Consider the following 27,066-nt stretch of genomic DNA (forward strand, 5'->3'; position numbering starts at 1 on the left):
GGCAGATGGCCATCCAACTTAAAAACCTCCAATGACTGTTGAACAGTTCTTACTGTCACAAAGTTCTTCCTGAGGTTTAGTCAGAATCTCCTTTCTTGAAACTTGAAGTTATTGGATCAAGTTCTACCCTCCAGAGCAGGAGAAAACAAGCTTGCTCCATCTTCCATGTGACAACCATTCAAATATTTGAACTCCTCTTTTCCAGGTGAAACATACCTAGCTCCTTCAAGTATTCCTCATAAGGCTTGATTTTCTGACTTTTTTATCATATTGGGTGGTTACAAATCCACCAAACAGTTACCTCGTCCAACCTGCATTTTACCAGCTTCCTCACAAGAATATCATGGGGGACTTTCTCAAAAGCCTTATGAAATCAAGATACACTATGCCCACAGCATTCCCCTGATCCACCAAGCTTGTAACTCTCTCTCTACATATATAAAAGAGAGAGGTTTGTCTGGCATGACTTGTTTTTGAGAAATACAGTTGGGTCTTAGTAATCAAAGTATCATTTTCCTAGTGTTCACAGACATACTGAATTATCTGTTCTAGGACGTTTCTTGGTATCAGTGCCAAGCTCATCAGTTGGTAGTTACCCAAGTCCTCCCCCCCCTTTATTACTACTACTACTAGTAATAATAATAATATGTTGGTAGTGCTGGCTGGTCAGGAACTGATGCAGCAATAGAGCAAAAGTTTTGTTTTCTGTGAAATTGGTAGGAAGAGTGTTCTGCTGCAGGTAGAGAAGAATAGCTGTTCTGCGGAAGGAGTATTTGTTAGCTAGTTTGCAGAGAAGGGCACAGAGTTTTGCTGAATGAAACAGCATTTGCTTGGGCAGGAGTGGGAGGGCTGAGCAAGAACTACTACCCTCCAGAAGAGTGGTGTGACAACACTCTAACATTACTCAGGGATGATCAGGCAAAATATAGACTGGTGTTGAAGTTATGGCTAATTAACAAAGGGAAACGGGAAGGAGGTACATCCCTCTTGTCTAGGATTCAGCAGCCAATGACACAACGTTGCTTGCTGTGCAATGAGAGCCAACCTTTGCCATGGAGGGAGCTGCCGAGCTGAGCACTAATGTGTAGAAAGCAGGAATAGCTAAGATGCCCTCTAGATGCTTTTGGACTCCAACTCCCATCAACCCCAACCGGCATGGCCAATAGTCATGGCTGATGGGAGTTGTTGTCCAGCAGTATTTGTACAGCTCCTTGTTGGCCACCCTAGCACAGAAAGAAAGTTGAGACTGAGAATAAAGAGCGAGTTTCTGCTATGTTCACAAACTTTGTATTTTCAGGACAGCTGGGATTCCTTTTGAATTAAAATTTAATATTGGATTGTCTTGACTTGATGCCCCCCCCCCAATGACACTTCTGGGATTGCTGTGTGTGAGAGATAGTGATTTCCAATGTCCTAGGTTGTAATTTTATTTCCATGATGTCACATTGGAAGCGAATTCAGAGATTCCGCCGAAGGCAGAACATCCAAGTGAAACCAGGAAAACAATTTAAATAGGAGCAACAAAATTTCTCAAACGGGATTTGCACATTCCTATCTGGATGTAAATTCCATATGCTTTCCCATCATATATCAAGATACCAGCACATTTAAGACATACCTTGGTTCTCGAACGTAATCCGTTCCAGAAGTCCATTTGACTTCCGAAATGTTCGAAAACCAAGGCACGGCTTCCGTTTGGTGCAGGTGCCCCGGAAAAAATAGCCGACAGCTGCATCAGACGTTCGGCTTCTGGAAAAGATTCAAAAACCAGAACACTTACTTCTGGGTTTTCGGCATTCGGGAGCTGAAATGTTCGAGTACCAAGGCGTTGGAGAACCAAGGTTTCACTGTATTAGAATTACACACCCAAACTCTCACCCATGAAGTAACCACATAAAGCAGCAGTCCTCACTAACCTGCTACTGTCCATAAGTTTTGGAAAATAGCTCCCATCAGTCTCAGCCAGCCCATTTGTTTTCCTAAGCTGCCTGCGATTTTCAGGATCCCATCCCTGGATACCTTTTTTAAAATCGGACTTACATTGGCCACTTTTCTATCCTCAGGTATGGAGGCTAGTCTTAGGGACAAGTTGTTTTTTTATTGTTAGAAAACGAGCAGTTTTACATTTGAATTCTTTAAAAACTTTCAGGTGGATGCCATCTGCACCTGGTGATTTGATTGTTTCTATTTTGTCATTGCGGTCTAGAACTGCACCTCTTTTCACCAGTGTTTGTCTCAGTTCCTCAGACTCCCTTCCTGTGATAGTTGTGTCAGGTTCAGAGAACTGTAATTTTAAAAGTTTTAGAACATCCTGCCCGCACAATAAATTCTTACCCTAGAAATAACCAGGTATAGAAGCCTTCAATGGCCATGCTGGCTGGAGCTGTGGTTCAAAACATCTGGAAGGCACCAGGATGGCAAAAATGAAATTAAGTTAGAAATGGCCCACCAATGCTTGCTACACACAGAGAGATCTCACCTCCTTAATTATATGCATTGAGATCCATCTTTTAAATGTATGTGCCTCCATTTTTATCTTCCAAAGGCTAGCTCAGCTAACATGTAGGCAGTAGCATGCAGGTTTTGCCATAAAATGCCCTGGAAAACAGAAATATATTGAAATTGAATTCTTTTTTGGGCTGTGGTTTGTATTTTTACAGCAGTTCAGGGAAACAAGGAAGCAGTAACAATTATTTTCCAGATCACCCCAGGTGGTGTTAAACCAGCATACCTTTCCTTCATCAAACCTGTGGATTAAAAATGAAACTCAAACAGCAAACAACCACCCACAGTAATTAAATCAACAGCATCAGTTGCCTGATCTGAAAAGCAAATAGCCTCGCCTAGAATTCAAGAATGTTTGAGGCTGTAGGCCAAAACCTACAACTCTCATTTATTGTGTGGTAAGAGGAGATCAATATCTAAACAGCTGAAGAGCATTGCATAAGGCAGTTATTATACCAATATATTTTATAACAAAGGAAATCACAGTATCACACAATAGAGGACACACTCTTAACGTATATTGGCTCTGGGTCTGTTTTCATAAATTCCTCATGAGGGTTCATAGCCCACCTTCTCATTCAAATAAAAAGAGCAATGACTCTAGCTTTTAGATGTAAAAAGTACCTTATTGTGGATTATCATTCCCAGTGGTTGTTAATGTTTATGATACTGGAGGTGTTTTGGAAGGCTTGTGAAGATGTGGTGGTAATAGAATTGACTTTCCTTAAATGGAGTGACATTTTGTCCATTACACTGATAACACTTGTAGATTAACACTTCGGTTTCATTTTTAAAAAAGACAGAGAATGTCATGGAGGCCACACTAGTAAAGAAACTAGACAATAACTTTATTGTCTCTGTCCAAACAAAGAACAGCATTGGGATCCTCCTGATTCCACCCATACGCTGTACAGTGGCACCTCGGGTTAAGTACTTAATTCATTCCGGAGGTCCATTCTTAACCTGAAACTGTTCTTAACCTGAAGCACCACTTTAGCTAATGGGGCCTTCTGCTGCTGCCGTGCCGCTGGAGCACGATTTCTGTTCTCATCCTGAAGCAAAGTTCTTATCCCGAGGTAATATTTCTGGGTTAGCGGAGTCTGTAACCTGAAGCGTATGTAACCCGAGGTACCACTGTATCAAAGTCTAGTGCCACCTGACTTCACTGTATAATTACACTATCCACACTTAACCAGCAACGAATGGTTGACATTGAATTCCAATGTAGGAATTAAACAGAAATGGGGACAAGACAGAACTTCTCAGCATTCCTGGTGGCTGGTGACCATGGGACAGAATAGCAGTAACCCAGCACCACCTAATAAGACACCAGTCCCATCTTTCCAGATCATAACCCAGGAAGCCAGCCCAGAAGGATACTATAAGAGATAACATAAAGCACCACTGAAATATTGCGAGGCATGTTTGTGATTTGAGGAAAGGATTGCCTTTAAAAATCGAAGATGTTTCTTTCATCCCGGGAGGCCACTTTGGTGCTACTAACACAGCGGTTTGACTTCACCCCCGGAGGCGCACTCCATTGTCTCTCGAGACTGACGGATGCCAACACCTATGTGATCAAGGTCCCCCCCCTTTTCCCTGATAGGTGAGTGTCTTGCTGTGAAGAAATCAGTTTTATTGTTTTCCGTCTTCCATCGCCAGGGGAAGGGCTTTAAAGCCGTTAGAGCAAAAGGTGCGGAGGACCTTTCGCCGTTCTTGCTGAGACTGGGAAGCAGGTGGCGCCGAGAAACCTCCCTTTCTCAAGTGGGAAGTGCTTCCCGTGGAGTCTGCCTCTCTGACTAGTAATCCCCAGCGTGTCCCATAATCCCATATTGCCCAAACGCGGCCCCTGAAGCGGAGAAGCGGAGAAGCGGGGGGGGGGGCACTCGTGCGCCCAAAGACGTCCCGCATCTCCCATGGGACTTCCTTTCCCCATACATTTCAACTGAATTTACTTTGCAAAGGAGCGTGCGTACGGAGCCAAGGCTGCAAACCTAACCCACGTTTCCTGGGAGCAAAACCCAGCCAGTCTGACTCCGGAGTCAGCATACTTTAGGATTGCGCTGCGAGCCATAAAACCCTCCGCGCGACGCTGACAGGAGAGACAGGACCCTTCGGCCCTCTCACTTCCAACGTGTGGGACTATTTCGGGCTACTCGATTTTCCCCTTTGAGCCTCTTTGCGCGCTTTGTCCGCCTGAGCGGCCAACTTCCTCCCTCCCTCCCTCCCTCCCCGCCGCCTTTCTTCTTCCCGCCTGGTTTGAAGGGCTTCGCTTTCTAGTTGCCGGCACTTTGTTCCCCCTTTCGGGATCCCAGCGCCGAGACGGAGAGTGGAAGGGGCGGGATTTGGCGGCGAGCGCCGCGCACCGACTGAGAGCGCGCGCCGGGTGTGGGGCGTGCCGAGCGAGGTGCGGAGGTTGCTTGGTTGTAAAGGCAATGGAACTAGTGGATGGCTTCCCTCGGCCGGGCTGAGGCGGCGCGGGGAATCCCTCGGCAGCGCCGTCGGAGGACAAGCCGCTGCTGCCGGCTGGCGGGGAGCGCAGCCGCTTCACCTCCTCCTCCTCCTCCCCCTCCTCCCCTTTAAGGGGGTGGGGGCCGGGCCGGCCTTCCCTCGGCACCTGTGGGAGGGGGAGCGGGGCGGGGGCAGGGAAAGTTTGTCCCTGTGGTTGGCTGCGCGGCCGGGCTGAGGAGGGGGACGGCGGCGACGGCGGCGACTGAGGCGGGCGGCTCCCTCGCTCCTGCCGGCTCCCAGGGCAAGCCAGCCAGCCAGCCAGCCAGCGGGGAAGAGGCGGGCGAGGGCTGCTCGCTGCTCTGCCTCGCGCTCGGGTTATTGCTTTGTGGCCCCACCCCCTGTTGGAGGCTCCACTTTAGCTGAGGGTCTGCTGGCTCGCTGACCGACTTGGGGGGGGGGCTCCGGCTGGCTGGCTCTCGGCGCGCTTCTTGCCCGCCCCCAATTCTGGACGCAGAGGCATGGGGCACCGAGGGGAGGACGCGCCCCTTCTGCTGCTGCTCCTGTCGCTATTTGGTGAGTCCTTGGAACCTGGGGAGAGAGAGGGGTGGGTGGGAAAAAGAGGGGTGGGATGTGCGGGTGGGGGTGGGGGTGGGGGGCGAGAGCAAGGGAGGGAGACACTAGACGATGTGAGGGCGATCTTAGCGCGACCCGGGTGGTGGGGATCCTGACCTGACCTGGCTTTTGGATACGCGGCGTTCCTTAGTCGCATGTAGCTCTGTTGCGGGATATGAGCAGTGCCTGGGTGTTGTGTTTTTTTTTTTGGTCTTTGTCTTTTTTAAAATCAAATCATCAAGGGTTGAACTGTAGGGTTGTTTGCTCGAGAGCCATGTTGTGACCCTTTGAAGCCTGGAAAAATATACCCGCGCAAGTTGTTAGTGAAGGAAGGCACTCTGCCCATGCTTGGAGGTCTCTCCCCCCCCCCCCCGACTGTGCAGGACCCAGCTCTCCAGTGAAGCGACCCGGCACACTTTTAGAGTCCCAAGTGATTTCTCTGACTGGAGGAAGCAGCCCTACTCCGTGACCGAAAATGAGACACACCCCCCCACCCACCCAGTGCCATATTCCTCTTATGTCCTCAGAAAACATTAATGCAGCTTTAATCTCCACTTTATAAGCGGGTGTTAAAAGACTGGAAACAGATCCACTCTTGTATTCTTCTTCATCTCTCTGTCATAGCAGAGGTAACTAAACTCTGTGTCTAATTCCTTCCTTAATGTAGCGGGAGGTCTAGCTTTCAGTCTAGTCTTCTCATGAATAGGGAATAGTCACCTTTGGGGGGATAGGATGGCTGGCTTTAGCGGCTGCCCTTTAAGGTAGGAGTTCATTAAATCATTGTGAACTTCTCTGTCTAAAGCTTTGGTACTTTTAATGATTTGGGGGAAAGGCGTCTTCTTACATTGTTCATATACGGTGCTTAGATTATACCTTTCGCAGTTTCCGTCAGTATATTTTATTCACTTCTTTGATTTTGGAAGCTGCCATGCCAGTGCGTCCAGCAGTTGATTTCGCTTCCTAGTTCTTGCTATGACACCTAGTTTAATGGAAACATGCTTCTGCTGAAATTTGCCCACATAGCTTTGCAGCATTAAAGAACTAGCATTAAAGAAAATTAAAAAATTCCTTCCAGTAGCACCTTAAAGACCAACTGAGTTAGTTCTAGGTATGAGCTTTCGTGTGCATGCACACTTCTTCAGATACGGTAGCCGTGTTGGTCTGCCATGGTCAAAACAAAATAAAAAAATTCCTTCCAGTAGCACCTTAAAGACCAACTGAGTTAGTTCTAGGTATGAGCTTTCGTGTGCATGCACACTTCTTCAGATACTGAGTTAGTTCTAGGTATGAGCTTTCGTGTGCATGCACACTTCTTCAGATCTGTATCTGAAGAAGTGTGCATGCACACGAAAGCTCATACCTAGAACTAACTCAGTTGGTCTTTAAGGTGCTACTGGAAGGAATTTTTTTATTTTGTTTTGACCATGGCAGACCAACACGGCTACCTATCTGTAACTAGCATTAAAGAGTTTTGCATGCATTGGGTGTGTGTGTGTGTGTGTGTGTGTGTGTGTTCTGGTATTCAGAGGTGTTCTGGTGTTCAGAAGTGCTCTGGCGCTAATTTTAGTGTTGTTAATTTGAGTTCTGAATATACCATACTAATTAATGCATGGCACATCTATAATTGCTAAAAGTTTGTAGACTCTCTGGAACAGCTGCCCTGGTGTGTTTTCCGGTGCTAGACTAGGAGTGTTCCATACTTGGCTTTTGGGCTCTAGTGTTTGGAGCACTTCAGAACAACACATTTTAAAATAAGAACCATGTGTGAGAGAGTGAAAAAACCTAGAAAATATAGAATGTAGAGGGATTTTTAAATGAGACTGCTAGTGCATCACAGCTTAAAGAAAAGATATTTCAGAGCTTCTGTAATTAACCTATAAGATATCGGTTATACAACGCAGTAAAGTTTTATAGAAAAGCTTCAGTGTTTAACATGTCAAGATTTACAATAATTTTATTGGCTTAAGAAGAGGGTAATGGGAATGCAGGCCTTGGGGTGCCTAATCGAAGAACCATTTCTCTTAAGGATTATTCGTTATCTAAAATCATTTCTTCAGTACTTAGATCTTCATCAAATCAGAAGTTCTTGGTATTTTCATATGCAAAATATTGGATTTATTAAAATTTGGACACACCATTTTTCATGTCTCCAGCCCCCTCCTCTAAGATGAAATGAATGGTTTAAATAATTCCTTAACTTAAAATATTTAGTGGACCTGGTGTTCCTGTCCGTTTAGTTCAAAGAAGACAGATCTGCCCTTCATGGCCTACATGTACTAGTTTTGTGGCAGACTTGCTTGTTGACCCAAGTTTGTCCAAATAAAATAAAAAGTAATGGTGTTGGACCCAATGGTTTGTTGCCTTTTTAGAGAAAAGGGGCCATGTGGATGCATATCTGAGTGCTAAACTTACTTCCTTGCAGTTTATTTTCCCCTCCCCATTTCATTCCCCCAGCTGGCCTCCAATAGTGGAAGTGAGAGGGGCTATGTGAGAATCACAAGGCGGAGGTGGTAGAGGAAAGAGACTACAGGCAGGTAAATTGCAGGTATAGGAAGGTTCATTCTTCCTTAATCTGTGTGTCCCTCTTGATCTAAAGATAAGACTAGTCCTGATGTGAACAGACCTGGGTGTCATCACATATAGTGTGATAATAAAAATGCTAGTTCCAACATTCAGTTGTGCATGTGGTACTGTCCAGTAGAGACGTAGGTAGCGCTGTGGTCTAAACCACTGAGCCTCTTGGGCTTGCTGATCAGAAGGTCATCGGTTCAAATCCACACGACGGGGTGAGCTCCCAGCTTCTGCCAACCTAGCAGTTTGAAAACACACCAGTGCAAGTAGATAAATAGGTATCACTGTGGCAGGAAGGTAAACAGCATTTCTGTGCGCTCTGGTTTCCATCACAGTGTTCCTTTGCACCAGAAGCGGTTTAGTCATGCTGGCCACATAACCCGGAAAGCTGTCTGTGGACAAACGCCTGCTCCCTCGGCCTGAAAGTGAGATGAGCGCCGCAACCCCATGGTCACCTTTGACTGGACTTAAATGTCCAGGGGTCCTTTGCTCTTTTTTTTTTTTTTTTACCTTTTCACTGCCCACAATGCTGATGGAAGATCACTTGTTTTAAAGTGCCCTTGTGTTAACGTTGGCTACAGAGAGAAGGCTGTAGACAAATATTTTAAAAATTCTTTCTCTCATTTTTGCATGATTGTACAGTGGTAATGAGAGGCAGGTTTGTTGGGAGTTTGATGCTGTCTCCTTCATATGAGTGAATAGGGTACAGGCAACCTGCCATTTATGCGCGTTCAATTATGTGCACGACCGTGCATGCATGCATTGCACCGAACCTGAAAGTGATGCAAAAAGTCACAAAAAAGTCACAAAAAGGGGCAGGGCAGGGGTGGAACAGGGTGTTTGTAGGTTTTTCTTGTGGTGTTTCAAAAATACACAATTTCACTGATGCGTGCAGTGCCTCGGAACACGTGTAAATGGGAGGTTGCCTGTATCAGAAAATGTCAAGCCTATTTAGTTGGGCCTTGTGTCTATGAATGTTGAAATTTAGGGAAATAATTTGCTGATACATATATTTGCAGAGGTTTGGTATGGCATGTATAGGGGACATGACCAAAGGTCTTTCCTGCTATCGGGCTAATTACCTACCGTAGTTATATATTTACCAAACCAAGTAAGTGTACAAGGAAATGCGTCGCTATTTCTGCCTTCAACAGAGCGTGTCTTCTAACTATGGCTTCATAGGGAAACAGTTGAGGTACATGTTTTGGGAAGGTGGCTGAACCTGCTGATGGCATGTGGCATTGCATTCTGAGCATGAGTGCTTCAGTCTTTAGTTTACCTTTTAGCAGCATGAGAACTGCAGGAAAAAAATTAAACACCCACAAGTAGGTCTGTTTTTTGCCAAACCACGTGGAAAGCCACCTTGCAAGTTCTTATGCAAGTTGTGTGTATTTGATCTGTAACCTGAGCAAATGTCAGCCTTTCCAGTCCTAATTAAGATAACTGTTCCATTTAATTAAAAAACTGCTTCTTTCTTTTGGTGGGAAAGGGCTTGAGGGAAAGCAGGTGACTCATGTTGTACCACAGCAAGAACATTCTCAATCAACATTCAAAATCCCCAGGTAATCAATATTTGTCTTCCATGCCTCAGAAGTTCTTGCATTGCTTTTTCTGTCTAATCTCCAGTTCCTGGCTAGCATTAGGGATCTTTCAGAGAGCTTCATTTCATGTCCATTGTTTGCAATGGCTTGCATTTCCAGCTGTTTGATTTCTTTGATGCTACAACAGTTAGTAATTTGAATCAAGGTTTAATTCAAAACCCTGCAGTTAAAGGCTTCCAGTAATTAGTTGCTTGTCTGCTTGTAATCATGAACCTCATGAAACAGTGTTCTTTGCAATGCAATTATGGTAAAAAGTCAAAGCAAGAGAGAGTGTAAAGGGCTTTGCCCATTAGATATGCTATTTCACTGATCAATACTAGAAATGAGTATGCAGAGGAAAGATATGGGAAAGTCCTGATGCTTGAAAGGATTAAAGGGTGAAATTAATATGTGCTGAGTTACCTGTTCTTTTCCAACTGCCAGCAACCTGATATTACATTTTCCTCATTCCTCTGTGGTAAAGAATAATAACAATTCTGCTCTGTCATCCAGCACTTTTAAGAGTAGGGTTTGCCCAACTTGATAGGAAAAGAGAGATCAGTGTGGCCTTGCTTCACTGAGATCAACCACTTTTTACACGCTCTTGCTCTTCTCCTCTGTTCCTAAATTTCAGAAGAATTTAAGGCTCTGCAAAGTGATTGCATCCAGGTGGATGGTGCAGATATTTTTCACACTAATTATTTCCCATTATTGACCATTGCTGTTGTTGGCATCCATCTGTCTCAAGAGGGAATGGAGTATGCCTCCAGGGGTAGAGTCAAACGACTGGGTTAGCACACCGATGTTATCTCCCTGGGGTGCAAGCGTAGGCAGGGTGTATGGAGGTCCTGGGCTACCCAGACAACAATACCCCCTTTCTTGGCCACTCTGATGTGTGGAGAGCAGAGCAACATGTTTGGCACCAGCTTGGCTTCAGGGGTTGCCAGAAGGAGATGTACAAGGTGCTGTCCAACCACCTTAGGGACTCAGCTCGGGATTTGTGTAGCCTTTTCTTCTCCTGAAATATCTCGCAAGCCAGCAGAGGTTTAGGATAAGAGTTTTCCTTCTCCTAGATAGGCTGTCTTCCCAGGTTGATGAACCCCATCAGCCCCTCACTTCCCTCTATAGCACATGCAGAAACCGCCCTCTTGGCCATTGCACCCATTATTGCTCTTGTCTGCTCAGTCTGCCGGAGCTTGTCTTCACATGCAGGGGAAGTTTCTAACTTGCAGAGGGTTTGAAACCTATCAGCTGCCCATCAGTTAGCCAGCTGAAACCATTTCCTGGGGTGTGGCCACTGTTGCATGCTGACAGCTTCTAGGAGCCCCAGCTGAAAGCTGTGCGCAGCGTAGGGACCCAAGTTGAACAAATTACTTCAGAAGGAGCATGAGATATCCCCCACCAGAAGTACTACCCCTCCCCTAACCTCCCATACGCAGGTCAAAGCCATACTTCAGATAAATTGATGTAGTCCCTTGCTGCTTGTAACAACTGTCTGAGCAGAATACACACGGGATTTCTGTTTTGATATTTAAAATATATATATTGAGGCTGCAAATTATAGAATTTATGCACATGAAGCAGATAAAATAGTACTATCTCATCTGAGCAACAAATACACTTTTGAATATACAGTTCACAAGATGAGCTTGAATACTAAGAGTGTAGAGAGAATTGTTGGCGGCTGACTGCTGTCTATGGTGCCACTTTTGGATACTGTTTATTATTCTGAAGCATTCAAGAAAAAAATGCCTACAAATTTGTAGAGTGATTAAAGTGTTTTAGACTCCTTTTTCTGGACTGTGTTGTAGATGGTTGGACATGATGGAGGTTTACAAAATTGTGTTGGCAAGATGATGGATAGTGTTCTTTCTCTCTTCTGTAATCTTGGGGCTGCCAGTTGAAGTTGAATTGAAACACTTACCAAAAGTACTTCTATGAGTATTTAACAAAATACGTTTTCTCCCATGAGATGCAGCAATGGCTACTAGCTTACATGGCTTTGGAAAATTAAACTCATTTATGAAGGATTGGCCTCCTAATGGCTGTTAGCCTTGAGAGAGCCATTACTCTGAGAGGGTGTGTGCTTCTTTGAGTATTAGATGCTGGTGCAAGCAAGAGAAGACAATTATCTCCATTCCCTGTCTGTGAGTTTCTGGAGATATATAGCTCTCCAGTATTGGAGGTAGTGGAATTTTGGTCTCAAAGGAATTTTGGTCTCATCTAGGAAGACAGCTTCTCATGGAAAAGTATTTATTTATTTATTTATTTATTCATTCATTCATAAAACGTATACACTGCTTGATTGTAAAAATCAACCACCACCACATCAAAGTGGTTTGCAAAAAGTACTTGGAACTCCCACAGAGGGAAAAAAATTCTTAATTTAGCAGTATATAATTTTCTGTATTTTCTATATCCTTGTTGATATCATCGTTTGTCTTAAACACTATCTTTGCTGAGCCCTTGTGGGTTCAGTTGATTATTGATTTAAATTAAATAAAATGCCAGTGTAACTCCATGCTAATATCTCCAAGGACACAGTGCCCTTAATAGTTTCATATTGCTATAGCGAAAGCAGCTGAGGCAGTTTGTTAAATAAGAAGTTGGGAAAATGCTAATTAATGAGAAATGATGGATATGGATGTGGATGTGGAGAGCATATCTCTTCTAAAACTATGTATTGGAATAAAGACTCATGCAAAACATAGACAAGTCTAAAGCTAATAAAATATTATTTAGTTTCCCAAAATTCATGAAATATTAAATCCAAAGATATTAAACAACTTTTATGTACATCTGGCAAGTGAAGAACTGTTCAAGAGTGTGTTGCGGATATAGGATGCAAAGTGCTAATAATCAAGGAAAGCAGATACAGGGTATGTGTGTGAGGGGGGGAAGATATTTGATGGAGAATGTACTAGGTTTAATTATAATCAATGGATTTACTTACACTATTGGTTCACCCAATACTAAATTGAAACTGAAATTTGTCTTCGACCTTCTCACAGTGCCTATGCTGAAAACATCTGAAAATCTAAAGAGGATCACATTTCTCTGATAATACTTGGCTTGCTGCATGAAATTTAGCACCCTTGTGTCTGGGGGGAGAAATGCCACTCTGTGCATTGCCATCATTGTTGTGATCTGGGACTTGAACTAGTCTGACCATGTACTCTCAGTTTTACTCTTCTTGATGCATGTTTTAATATTCATTGTGGACTTGTGGTGCAAAAGGAAATTAACCTGTGCGTTGTCCACCTGATCTGTGTATCGGGTTTCTTTTCTTGTGCTTGTTGTTCATTTGCACAATCTGCAACATTAACTGGCCCTGTACTGTTTCAGTAAAGTGGGATGTTTTAATAATGTGTTTCTCCATGGAAGAATTTTCATAATTTGGAGAAAAAATGAGGAATACAATATAGGAAGGCAAGAGTAAAACTGCTCAGGTTTCTGGGATGGCGTAAGATGGAGGCCACCAAATCTTGGGTGGGCTTTTTGGCACAAGTTATTGCATGAATATAGCTGTTATTATGTTTTGGCAGCATATAAGGGTAGATTTCCCAATACAAATGAACTTCAGGTTCTGTGAATCATTGAAGCTCAGGTTTGATTTACAGTTTACTGCAATGTTAGACACTTTTATAAAAAGAAAATGGTATTGTGAGTGAGTCTAAAGAGATTGCATAGTTCTTTAGAGCTGAGAATGAGGAAATAATTGAGAGCTGCTTGTTTGAACAGGGAATGCTATCTTGGAGGTGTGAATCTGCGCTGAAATGCAGTAAATGGCCAGGATGGGCTGACGGTTCTAATTTTGGGGTTTTCACAGTCAGCTTTGTAATAGGACTCTGTGATCACAGCACAGTGCTGAGTTTCCATGAAGAGAAAATTAATATTTTGTGGTGGTTTATCATATTTTAAGAATGAACATACTGTAAAGGTAGACTTCTCCGAGGCAAAGTAAATGGGCTGCAATGTAGGTTAGAGTTTGAAAGATGACAAGCCAGGTTATTCAGCCACTATTGACACACTTGACAGGCATGTGACTCTAAACATGTCTGACTACTACTTAGTTGGTGCTCAAGGAATATGCTCTTGTTGAAGCTGAGTATTTGTGGGGATGCTCAAATGGTGTAGTAGGAGAAACTCATCCTGTTGCAATCTTGGTCCTGCACTACCAGATGGCAATTTGCCAGATACTGGTTATGATAGCACACTAACCAAAACAAAGGAGTTAAACTTGGATTGTTATTACTGGGTAGAGGAGTGCCCTTGCAAGGTGCTTGGGGAGCAATGGATGCAAGTCAGCTTTACATCATGGGAGGTGGGGGGAAGATGCCAACAGAGTCTTTGGCATTAGTGACTTAGCCTTCCTGAACAGGAGGAACAATGCCTCTGCTATCTTTCCTGAAGCAGTTCTAGGGTAATATGTGTGAGTGGAATAGGATTCTGCTGCTTCCTCTGTCTTCTAAGGCTCCTTTAGGAGACAGGTTCAAGAGAAGGAGTAACTGATGGATATACGAATGTCTAAAATGCCACTTAACCCCTTTTACTTCCTGAAGGATTTGGGGGGAGCAAGTAGCATGGTCAGGTTTGGGGAAATAGGCTAGCCTCCTCACTTCTTTTCTCTTTGAGACAATGGGAGGTGAACAGTGTGAGGAAGAAGAAGTAGAGAAATGGTAGTGAAGTATTATTTGCCTGCCTGTCAAACTTGAGTTTTTGACTAGATCTTAATACTGAAGTATGCCCATAACTGGGAATGACAATTCTGTGCCACGGAAAGATTTATTGCTATGTGACATTCTTTCCATCCTCATTCACCTGCCCCTCTTCTGTTATTCTCTGCTTAGGCCACCCTTAGAAACTTTTGCTGCTGCAGTGAAGTCCAGAAGTGTATGTTCTTTGAGAGCCGTGCTTCAAAGGACCATCTCAATTATAAAAGTCTCAATATAAAAAGGGTGTTCCCCTTTTATATATGTCAGCAGTCCCAACTTCTGACCCTCTATGTAAGCATAAACGTAGCATGAGAGTTGACAGAACCAGGTGGAACAATTCCTGTTATCTCAGTAGTTGGAATTGCTGTTAACTGCATATCCATAAGGACCCAGATGAACACTCTTCACATGAATACTTGCTGCGGATGGTTGAGACTGCTTGCGTAGAACAAAACTGTCATATGAACTGGTCCCAAAGGAGCGAACATTCTGTCTGAATTGCCATCATATGAGGCACTAACTTGCATATTTAAAATTGGTCTTGGTACTCTATTTATAACAAAAGTGCAAAACCTTTTGTTGTCACTGTCAAGGGCTGCAATATGTCAGGGTGTGCATGCCAGCCAGACATGGGTGTGGCAAAAGCCAGTAGTGGTCAAGCCAATCTCTTCTCTTCTCTTTTTTATCTGCCCCCTTTCTGGACTGTATCATTCCTAAAATCAGAGAGATGAAAGTCTCCCCCCCCCCAAAAAAAAATATTCCAGGTTTTACTTGCACTTAATATGCAGTATGAAGATATGTTAGACCATCTACAATGTTAGACAATCTACAGTTTTAGAGAATAATTCCTGTATATACTGTATATACATATACAACACTCAAATACAATATGCATTTCTGTGCTACCGTCTTAGTGAGAGGAACATACAGGGCCTTCATTGCTTGTCAGTTGTTGCTTGCTGCCTTCTTCTGACCTTCAATCTAGTTTGGGGGTACTAGGAGCAGTATCCTGTATCTGCTGTCGTTTTGATCTGACTCCTCTCTTGTAGCAGTCTGTTTCACCTCTCCCTTCCTAGATACCCTCAAAACTAACAGTACAATACTTTCCTCAGAAGTCCCACCTGGTTCAGTGAATGCATGTGGCATTGCCTCTTAAGGCAAGTATGCTTTTGAGGCTGTGATCCTATAGTTCATCTAAACAAAGGTTGTTATTCCTGAGTAAATGTGTATAGGCTTATGCTGTGCATTTAATAAATATGCCCAAATGTACAATTTTATGTGCTAATTGTATTAGAAGTAGAGCATTATTTGTTAAGGCAGTAAATGGGTTTGACTTTGATAAGAAAGTATTGCATAGATTAAAAAAAAAAATTCCTGAAATTTCCGTTTCCCACCAAATGAAGGGGAAAATGAGTTTTCCATGTCCTTAAAAATTTCCAGAAACTTTATGTCTCTGCTTGAAACATTTATCAAGCAGCTTCTGTCTCTGGAGGTTGAGTTGGAGATCAGGGAGGGGCGCCAAGAGGGAGAAGTAACCTGTCTGCAGCAAAGCAAAACTTATTGATGCTTCCTACTCTTATATCTGGGGACGCGGGTGACGCTGTGGGTTAAACCACTTGTTGATCAGAAGGTTGGCGGTTCGAATCCCCACGACGGGATGAGCTCCCGTTGCTCGGTCCCTGCTCCTGCCAACCCAGCAGTTCGAAAGCATGCCAAAAAGTGCAAGTAGATAAATAGGTACCGCTCCGGCGGGAAGGTAAACGGCGTTTCCGTGTGCTGCTCTGGTTCGCCAGAAGCGGCTTAGTCATGCTGGCCATATGACCTGGAAGCTGTCTGCGGAGAAACGCTGGCTCCCCTGGCCTATAGAGATGAGCGCCTCAACCCCAGAGTCAGTCACGACTGGACCTAATGGTCAGGGGTCCTTTTACCTTTACCTTACTCTTATATCTGCTCTTGCTAGAGTCCTGGGAGAATGAGAGAGGTAGCCCTGCTTGCTGTAACTAATGTTCTGGGTGGGGAATGCAAAGCAGAAGGGGGTCTATGTGGTGAAGAGGAAGAGAAGAACCCCAAAATGGTGCAAAACACAGAATTAACCACAAAACTGTACCTGCAAGCTTACAGTCTAAATGGAAACAGGAAGAAGGGGGTAGGGAAAGCTAATGGAGGAAGAAAAGAACTGTTTTTTTAAACATTTAAACTATTAAGAGTGTCAACAAGTAGATAGTGCTGAGTTTCTGGAGTCTTATTTTGAATTTACAACCTCTGTTTCAAAATCTGAATTGCATTCCAATTTCAAGTCTTGAGTCTGTCTAGAGTGCCTAAAACCATTTTTTCCTCAATTCAACTTGAAAGGCGATATTACAGTTTGTATCCATGTAACAGAGGAAAGCTGGTATTCCAGTAATCTGACTTAATGGTAGATTGCAGCAAGTGTTGACAAATGTTGTGTGCTCTCACTTCAGTTTTGCTCATGATAGCTTGCTTTGTAAACTTCTGTAATGGCAGGGACGGGATGGGGCAAGTGCAGGCATATCTCACTTGGATACAGCAAAGTATTATGCACAGTGGATGCTTAAGCATTTGGCTGGCATAAGGCCCATTAAGCTCAGTGAGGTGTGAGCTGGCAGAGCTGCTTCAGATAGCACTCTAAGGGCAAAATGGGGAGAGAGCATCAGAGGGATACTGCTGTTGTACGTGTGTCAAGGACATTGCACTTTTGGTACATGGTTCTAAAGCAGTTCAGCCAAGAAACAAAATTGATGTGTTTTTCTCCCCTTGTACAGTCGTACCTTGGTTATCGAACGGCTTAGTTGCCGAACAAATCGGCTTCCGGACGCCGCAAACCTGGAAGTAAGTGTTCCGGTTTGTGAACGTTTTTCAGAAGCTGAACTTCCGACACAGCTTCCACTTGAGTGCAGGAAGTTCTTGCAGCCAATCGGAAGCTGTGCCTTGGTTCTTGAACGGTTTTAGGAGTTGAATGGACACCCGGAAGGGATTAAGCTCAAGAACCAAGGTACCACTGTATTATGGAAGAAGGGGTGTTTACAAAGATCTCTCCTTTTCCTTATCCATTGTCTCCCCCATATTTCCTCCAACACCATCAGAATATTCAAAGAGCCAAGAGGGGCAGGATTACTACACACCTTTTTATCTCAAGCCAGGCCCAGGTGGCAGATGTAGTACTATTTCCCAGATAACGTCAGTTGCTTACTAAGTAAATAACACTATTTGAGTGGGAGGGAATAGGAAGGGGAAAGGAAGAAAATGGGTAGCTCTCAGCTAATTTTTTTTCCTTTTTAGGAAGTGGAATATATCAGGAAAGGCAGGAAATTCTGCTTCTTGGTAATAACCAAATGCACAGATGGGTATGTGTAACTTCTTTCTACCCCAGGTCCTGGAAAGGCAACCTTCCTCTCTCTCTGTATTTTGCCAATACATTTATTCAGCTAACCAACATCACAAAATGGGGTACAAGCTTTTGCGTTCTCCAGAACTCTGCATAAGGCCAGATGGTTAATGGTCCAAGGGGAAGAGAAAAATTGGCTGGTGTCCAAGTTATCTGAGGCTTGTAAACGTCTTAAAGCGGAGTGTGGGAGGAGGTAGCAGACATTCAAATGAGGCTCTTTAGGTGCTGTGCAGGTTTCACCAAGGGCTTCTGGGAAGGACACATAATGGCAGATTCCCCATCTCTAAATCCTGCATTGCCATGGTTAACTTTGCTCGGCATACCAGCAGTAACAACTATGGCTTCAGTCAAAACAGCTACTTCAGCTCTGGCAAGGAGTTTGGGCTAGTTTAATGGGATTTTTGGCTTGAAACAGCTGACCTCAATTCTAACTGCAAGTTGCTTTTGAACCTCCTCTCAGTTTTAAAAGCAATTTGCCATGCATCATCAGGTGGTTGCAGAGGTTGTGGTTAGGCCACGACTCCAAAGAACCATGCGGGTGATTGGAGGGAATTACAGAACACTAACTCTGGTGTTGCGTTATATGGGATCTTTTGTTTCATTTGGCTGATGGTGCAGTTTTGCTTCAGAAAACGGTTATGTGAATTAAATATATGGTTGAGTAAATAAAGGGTGGCTTACTGCAGGCATACAGCTCCTCTGTGTCTATATATAGTACTCTTAGAAAGGACTCTAGTTTTTTAAGCTTCAGAAAGAAAGAAGTCTGTCATGGCTTTCAGTTGGAGCTCATGATAAACAATTGCATTTCCTGACTATGATTTGACTTGTAGTTTGACTTGCAGTTTGAACTCTGTCTGCCATTATTAACTGGAGCGCTTCCCTAGATAGTCTTGGCAGAACTGTGAAACAAGTGGCTTTTATCAGTTCATTTTGAGTTTTAAAAGGGGGAGTGGGTTCCAGGGAATCGCAACTGACAGAAGCAGCAAAGGTGTGATGCTAATTTTAAATTGTGTGCTGGCTTCCCATAACACACATTTTCTAATGCAATTGGGTTCAAGTGATTAGGAACACTTAGATGACTCCTGGTCTGTGTCATATTTTCTTCCTTCAGTTGAAGTGTAAGCAGTGTTGAGTGTGGGGATCTTGAGTAGAGAAGAGGTGGGGCAGAGGAGGTGAACACCCTCTTCATTGTTGGTCTGCTCCAAATCGATCTCTTCCATACAGCTTTAACTCCATGGAATTCAAAATCACCTTTGAAACGTGGGGTTAAAACTATGTGTGGCATTATGGGGGTGGACTTGGAGCAGTTAAAGGGAAAAGGTTAAGGATCTCCATTGCCACTCAAAATCCCAATCTTCAAGGTTGCCTTTCTTTTTTATAACGTTTGCCCTTAATGTTTACTTTAGCACATTGGTCAGAGAAAACAGGATGCTCAATTCACCCCTTCCCCAATTTGCTTTTCTTTAAGAAAAGCACAGAAAGAAAAGCAGGTACCAGGGCTTTGCTGTGCATATTTGCTCATAACATCTTTCCCCAAATCATTTGGAAAACAGTGATTTTGCATTTTTGATTGGAAATTGTGTTACTGTTGGAGTGGGGGTTGGCAATTAATCATTGGTACTAAGGTAGCTTCTGTTGGCATGATCCTGTATAAATTCAGTGTCTATATTTCTCACACGGATGAAGTATGCATTCAAAATGTTGCAGCTTCTTCCAACAAAGGATGGCCCTTCCTTACGACAGCACAGCAGATCTCCCTGCAGCTGCATAATGAGAATGATACACACCTGGCAACTCTATATGAAAGCACAGGCTATATGGGGTGTAGTACAGAGGCTTTTGTTTGCAGGGTCAGGCCTATAGCTGCTTTCTTGCTCTTAGCTTAGAAGCACTGCTGTTTAGCTCAAGATGACTAGGTGTGTTCACACTGTATAACTGCCAAATGGAGGGGGGTAGGAATTATGCACCCCCTGTGTAAATAAATCTGCTGATTTCTATTAGCATTTTAATGTTCTTGTTTTGCTCTTCTGCTTTATTCTTTGTTCATTTTGTTCACTTTTGATGCAGTTTAACGAGCACTGTAGCACCTCCTGGAAGAGATGGGAAAATGAATTAAGCCTGCAGTTTAGTGTTAATCTCTTGATTTGAGTTCTGTTGTTCCACCTAGACATGTAAATGCACTAAGATTTTCTTAGTGGAAAGTAGCATGGTGGGCTCAACTTGAGAGATGAGCTGTAAATGGACCCGGCTGTTGAGAAGTGCAGGCCATCTGTTCTCTGTGAAATAAAACTTGCGTAAAGTTTCAGAGATCAGGCACTTGAGGACTGAGTCAGAAGAAAGTAGTCCCTGTTCACAAAGTGTTTGAAATATTGCTTTGCTTGTATTGTGATAATGGTCTTATTTATTAGTTTTAGGGACATTTATTAGCATAAATGGAAGAGTAGCAATTTTCTGAGAACTGTAATTTAGGGTTGGCATGTGTTACTATAGTTTGCTTAGCAGAGTCTCTTAAGTAAAAGAAGTTTAATTTGATCTCATCCCTCTGTTCCATTTTGTCAAAGACTTATTTGAATAGACTGCTTTATTTAAATGGATTGTAACACAATCTTACAAATGTCTACTCAGAGGTAGGCCTCGCTGAGTTGAATGGGGCTTATTCACAGGTGAATATAATGAATGGATCTCCTTGCATGTTTACACATGTATGCCTGAACCCATCTTTTACGTGCGTGTTCACGGAAGCACTGTATTACTTTGGGGGATAATAATGTATTTATACCCTGCCCATCTGGCTGGGTTTCCCAGCCACTCTGGGCATCTCCCAAGAGAATATTAAATATTAAAAACACGACCTGCCTGGATGTTACTTGGAGGTGATTATGTACCGCATACAGTAATAGAAAAGGACTCAATTACTTTAAAAATACTAACGTTGTTTTGCTGGCTTGGTGGGAATTAGCAAATGCCAACAAATGCCAATACAAACATATATAGAATATATATTTACCCAAAATGGTGGACGGTTAATAAAATGGGTTTGTGGCTTGAAGTGTCAGTTCGGGGGGGGGGGGGGAATAGCAAGATGGTCCATTTCTACATATTGCACAGGCAACCCAAACCCATTTAGCCTTGCCCATAAGCTTGAATCGTTTCTATCACAGAGACTGAGAGAGGTGGGGATATTGTCTTATATGTAATGAGGTAAGCACTAGAGAGCCAAGCAAATTGCAGTGGAAGATACCTAAGTGCGCCAGGAAGAAAAATCTTGAATACAAATGACTGCAGTTTGGGCTGGCATGAGGTTTCAGAGACAGCAAGATTAGGGCAATGAGAAAGAGATAGAAAGGAGATACTAATAATTGCTTGTCCTGATGAAGGGAAGCTGGTACCTTGTCATCCTCATCAGACGATGTCATCACACTCATCACTGCAAACAGATTTCTTGTAGTCTGCATGTGACATTATGTCTAGATAACTATCCCAGAAATTCTGACTATAGCCTGTTGTGAGTAGCTTATAAATTCTAGCTTAAATATTTGATAGGTCTTGTGGCTAGGATGACCTTTTAAATTCTTCATTCATAAGAATTAAAAATCCTTTCTGGGTACTTTCACAACTTGAGCATAATGCAAAGCTAAACCTGATTAGTTTTGTAATATTGGGAAGTTCCACAAGATCAGTATCTTACTGGGAAGATCACTACCACCCGAACTCAGTGCTTATGTGCATTATTTCTTAAACATATTTATGCAGTTTTTGTTCTGGAATGCATTCAGGCCTGATTGAGTGCTGATTCTGCCCCCCCCCCCCAAAGTTGGAGTTAATTATCATTGATGTGACCATGTTTTAAGGTTTATTTGATATCTGCCTTGAGTTCCCGTTGACGAAAAATTTATAGGACATAAATTTTAAAAATGAATAATGCTATCAATAGATGTAGCTTCAGAGTTTAAAATATAGACCCTTAGACCCTGAAAAAAGGTCTTTAAATTTGTGCAAGCACAAGTTCAAGACTCTGCATAAGAGAATGAAGGAAGGTTCTTGCCATAAATCAGCCTTGGAGATTAGAAAATCCATGGAGAGCTCTGACTGACAGCATCCCTGACTATTGACCATGCAGGCTGGGGCTGGTGGAAGCTGGAATCCAGTAACGTTAAGAGAGTCCTGTGATGACTGCCCCTGAACTAGAATATTGCTACCTTTAACAAGGAGATATATCAAATGCAGAATAAATGCTTGCAGAATTAGCAGCAAATATCCAGCAAGCAAAAAGATGGAAGAGATGAGGAACCTGTGGCCCTCCAGAGGTTCTTGGGCTCCAACTTTGCTCAGCCTCTGCCAACATGGTTAATGGTCAGAGATTATAGAATCATAGAATCATAGAGTTGGAAGAGACAAGGGCTATCGAGTCCAACTCCCTGCCAAGCAGGAAACACCATCAGATCACTCCTGACATATGGTTGTCAAGCCTCTGCTTAAAGACCTCCAAAGAAGGAGACTCCACCACACTCCTTGGCAGCAAATTCCACTGTCGAACTGCTCTTACTGTCAGGAAGTTCTTCCTAATGTTTAGGTGGAATCTTCTTTCTTGTAGTTTAGAACCATTGCTCCGTGTCCACTTCTCTGGAGCAGCAGAAAACAACCTTTCTCCCTCCTCTATGTGACATCCTTTTATATATTTGAAAATGGCTATCATATCACCCCTTAACCTCCTCTTCTCCAGATGATGGGAGTTATAGTCTAGCAACCTCTGATGGGCACCACGTTGGCTACTGTTGTTCTAGTTCATTTCTCTGCCTCCAGCTAGAGCAGGAACCTGTGCCAACATAAGCAAGGTTTTCCTTGTTAATGTGGCAGTAAAGAACAGGGAACAATAAGGATGCCATATTGGTTGGGTGAAGAGACCTGTTGCTGGCTTACAGATGTGACTGAAGAACACAAGGCACAAACTTCATAAGGCGTATACTTTGTGCTGGTCACCTGGGCACAGTAGTTGGAAGAAGCACTGAATTCTGACTTCATGGTATTTCTTTTGCTTTTATGACAGCTCTTATTGAACACTCTCTTTCCATGACATCTAAGGAAACTAGGGAGGCAAACTGCTGCTTTTTCTACTCAGTGGATTGTTTTCCCCAGAGTAATTTTTTGCTGGCTTTTTATGAAGTGCCTTGCAATGAGCCAATTCGGGGAGTCTATTTCAGGTCCTTCAGCACCAAGTGGCACTTTTAAAGCACATTTATCTCTAGACGTTGAGAGCAAGCTTGCTGTCCTTGGCAAGGAAGAATCATACACGTGGGATGATTAGAGAAGGGCTCGCCTCTTACTATTTTGCATGTTCGGTTTTGCAAACCAAAGAAGGAGCTAAACATAGTTAACAATAGTTATTGGGAAAGCACACTTTTCTAGAAGGGAACTAGGGAGGCAAACTACTACTGATTCTACACAGTGGATTCCCCCCCACTCAAGTAACTTTTTGCTGGCCCTGCAATGAGCCAATTTGCTATTAGGTCACAGGGAGTCTGTTTCAGGTCCTTCATCACCAAGTGGCACTTTTAAAGCACATTTATCTCTAGATGTTGAGAGCAAGCTTGTTACCCTTGGCAAGGAAGAATCATACACGTGACATGATTAGAGAAGAGCTCTTCTTTCTCTTACTAGTTTTGCATGATCAGTTTTGGAAACCAAAGGAGGAGCTAAACATAGTTACAAGTTATTACAAGTTACACTAATTCTAGATATTCTGGTAAATGTTCATGCATATTAGCCAGTGATATAGCATCTGCAGTCCCATCAACTCACCATAGTATATTTTAGGGGTATGTAGGGGGGCATGGGGACGCGGGTGGCGCTGTGGTCTAAACCACAGAGCCTAGGGCTTGCCGATCAGGTCGGCGGTTCGAATCCCCACGACGGGATGAGCTCCCGTTGTTTGGTCCCTGCTCCTGCCAACCTAGCAGTTCGAAAGCACATCAAAGTGCAAGTAGATAAATAGATACCACTCCAGCAGGAAGGTAAACGGCATTTCCGTGCACTGCTCTGGTTTGCCAGAAGCGGCTTAGTCATGCTGGCCACATGACCCGGAAGCTGTACACCGGCTCCCTCGGCCAGTAAAGTGAGATGAGTGCCGCAACCCCAGAGTCGTCCGTGACTGGACCTAATGGTCAGGGTTCCCTTTACCTTTACTAGGGGGATATGAGGGGAAAGTCACATTTGTGCAAGTGGGATGCCACAATCCAACATCACCCATTATGTATTCAAGCCATGCAACAGTCTAGTAAAGTCCCCTGGTAATTATCTCCATATTGCAAGGATGGATGCTGAGAAAAGCACACTCTTCGCAAGGGCTTTGAACATGTTTGAATAACCAAAACTTATCCTGGTGGTGGAACATGATTAGGGATGGGTAGAGTGGGGAATCTGTTTTTTCTTAATTGAAGTTGTACTTGGATTAGCAGAATCTAGCACTATTAGCATCTGATCACATTTCTGAGGCTTTGCTTAAGATGCAATATGCTTTATTTCAGCCTGATGGAGATAATAGGTTTTAAGCAATTATACCCAGGCTAATTCCTTTGATAAGCACTTTGCATTATCCATTAAAAGAAAAGTCAGTCGACAAGGGACGAGCAATGCATGCGTATCTCAGATGGCTTCTCTTGTTCACCTTTCCCAAATACCATGGGATAGTAATTCTTTAGATCTTCTGGGATATAAAATCCTGCTTGAAGACTGCAGCAAAACTGTATTGTATGCAAGTGACATTTGGAGCATGGCATTTAACCACTTCTAGGCTGATTATAGCTTAGCCATAAAGATTCCAGTTTGGGCCCTTCTAACGGAGCTTGTACTGCTTTTGCTGCACAGCGCCTAGCAAGATGGCAGATTTCTGTGCTGGACAAGGCAATCTGAACGCCATTGCAAGGAAAGAGTATGGCCGTTTTTAAGGATAGACACTGTGCCACATGCTGTAATGGTCTGCCAAAAAGAAGGGATTAAAAATCTAAAGTGGGAGGAATCTGTGGGGTTAGGGCAAGGCATACTTCCTTAAAGTAGGTTTATGCAATCGTATTTCAAATAGCTAGTAGAATTTTGACTCTCTGAAATTCTGTTCTGACTTCCAGCCATTCTACATGCTTTTGTCCGACTGCAAGCACAGTATATGGTAAAGGTTGTTATTGGATAGATTCTCTTCATAAATGGTACCGTAGGGATAACCCCACTATATTCAGCAGTTTTATAACTCTAAATAGTAGTGTTCATAAGCTTTTTCTTCTTCTTTCATTTGTGGGGAAGGTTGGTGGGAAATAATTGCTGAGGTCAGTTCTTAACAAGTTTAGAAACAGGATTGCAATGCCACAGAAGAGCTGATGAATTACATTTGAGTTTATCACATCGCTTTGCATGTGCTTTTGACACACCGGGGTCCACTGTTTCCTCCATGTGCACATGTTAGCACTATGCGTACAAGTTCACATCTAAATTGTGTGTTTTCGGATATTCGTGGCAGTGCAATTTTTGATCGCAACTTACTGAAGAAGGAGCCACCTGCTCTGGTGTTGTTAAGAAATGCATTGTGACAGATAACAAAACAAGTAGTCTAAATAATCATCTATGAATATGGTACCATGCACAGAAGTACACAGAAAACTGTGCATTGTGAAATATCAGAAGGACATGGAAAACAAATCTCTGGGGAGTATCTAAATGAAGTGCTGGGAACGGTTAGTGGGGTGAAGTTGAAAATTACTGAGAAAAGTAATGTAAGACTGCTATCCTATACTTATGTGGGAGTAGGGTCAAACGAAACTTGCATCTGAATAAACATATATAGGGTCCTACTGAAGGTATTTTTCATTTGGCCCCAAAGAAGCCAGTTGTAGCCATAGTGCCTTTCATATAGAATCATAGAATCTCAGAGTTGGAAAGGATCCAAGGGTTATCTGGTCCAACCTTCAGTGCAGGAATCTCAGCTAAAGCACCCACGGCAGACGGCCATCCAACCTCTGTTTAAAAACCTCCAAGGAAGGAGAGGAGAGTCTACCACCTCTTGTGGAAGTCTGTTCCACTGCCGAACAGCTTTTACTGTCAGAAAGTTTTTTCCGAATTTATTTTCACCATGATGGAAGAGCATAAGACATTGGCTTTTATCATATTTGCAAATGACCTAAAGGATAGATAGCATGGCTTAAAAATTATGAGCACAAGAAAGCAATGTACTCTAGATAATTGGTACAGAGGAGGCTATTATGAAAACATGCTATAACAAAATGAAATGGAGGGTTGTAATTTAAATACAAAATGCATCGTGTTCAGATTCTTGGTTAGTAGCCATCGTTGTATCTTGGAAGCAGTGGGTGGCCAGGTGAGTGCATGCATTTTAAGGTGTATACAGATGTATATAACTTTAGCAGTGAGCCTGCTTTGGAACGATACTTGATGCATCTTGCTCATATATGCACCCTTCCCCCCAACCCCCCACATTGCAGACTGTTCTTGCTTTCAGCAGGAGCAGGATTTGCAAAGCACTGATTAGCCAACCCTTTGCATCAGTCATGGAGATGCCTCAAAGCAGTTTTTAATAAGAGTTGGGCTGAGTATTTGGTCTAGACTCTTTCAGAAAGTGTGTGTGTGTGTGTGTGTGTGTGTGTATGTGTATGTGTATGTGTGTGTCTGAATGCCACTGCTGAATACTGGCATTATTGGGAGGTAGTTAGCCCATGGGGGCAACCATCATTTCCCCCCAACAATGCCCCTTTGATATAGCATTGTTCCTAATCAGAGATTCTTGAGGGTAGAATGCAGCTGTTGATTGCATTTCTGCCACTGCCTCTGCTTTTCATAAAAGGAGGGTGACCTTGAGGAGCTCCTGCATCACCTTGTATCATTATAGTCAACCTCGCTCCCCCCCATACAGAATTTGCCTCCCATGTCACACAAGCGGCAGAAAACATCTCTCCCCTTTACAGGCCCTGGGTTTAAAAAAAGGTTAAAAGGGGGCTTAAAAAACCCCAAAGCCCTGCTGAACAAACGCTTGAGCAGATGAACCTACGATGCATTTGGGGGGAAACCACAAAAGTGGATAGTCCACTTGGCTCAGTGACGGGGGAGGTAGATAGTATAGGTAGAAGGCAGTATATGTGTGCTTTTGAGGGAATACAATTGAGGGGAACAGAGCTCACTCAGCAACAGAAAAATGAACACCCCATAACCTGTATGGAGATTTTTA

At 43.2% G+C, this 27,066-nt stretch overlaps 2 protein-coding genes across 4 annotated transcripts in view; both read left to right on the plus strand.

The window, feature by feature from the left end:
* Positions 1 to 27,066, plus strand: part of IGSF3 (immunoglobulin superfamily member 3) — a 494,096-nt gene that overhangs the window by 56,323 nt on the left and 410,707 nt on the right. The window lies entirely within an intron of this gene.
* PTGFRN (prostaglandin F2 receptor inhibitor) overlaps positions 5,416 to 27,066 on the plus strand; it is a 79,756-nt gene continuing 58,105 nt past the window's right edge. For both annotated transcript variants that reach the window (XM_081858461.1, XM_081858462.1), the window contains exon 1: positions 5,416 to 5,529. In XM_081858461.1, the coding sequence (XP_081714587.1) occupies positions 5,475 to 5,529 (55 nt within the window). In that variant the 5' untranslated portion in view covers positions 5,416 to 5,474. The remainder of the gene's footprint in view (positions 5,530 to 27,066) is intronic.

The sequence above is a fragment of the Podarcis erhardii genome (assembly GCF_964252035.2).
Source record: "Podarcis erhardii genome assembly, chromosome: 4".
In the NCBI taxonomy this organism is placed as follows: Eukaryota; Metazoa; Chordata; class Lepidosauria; order Squamata; family Lacertidae; genus Podarcis; species Podarcis erhardii.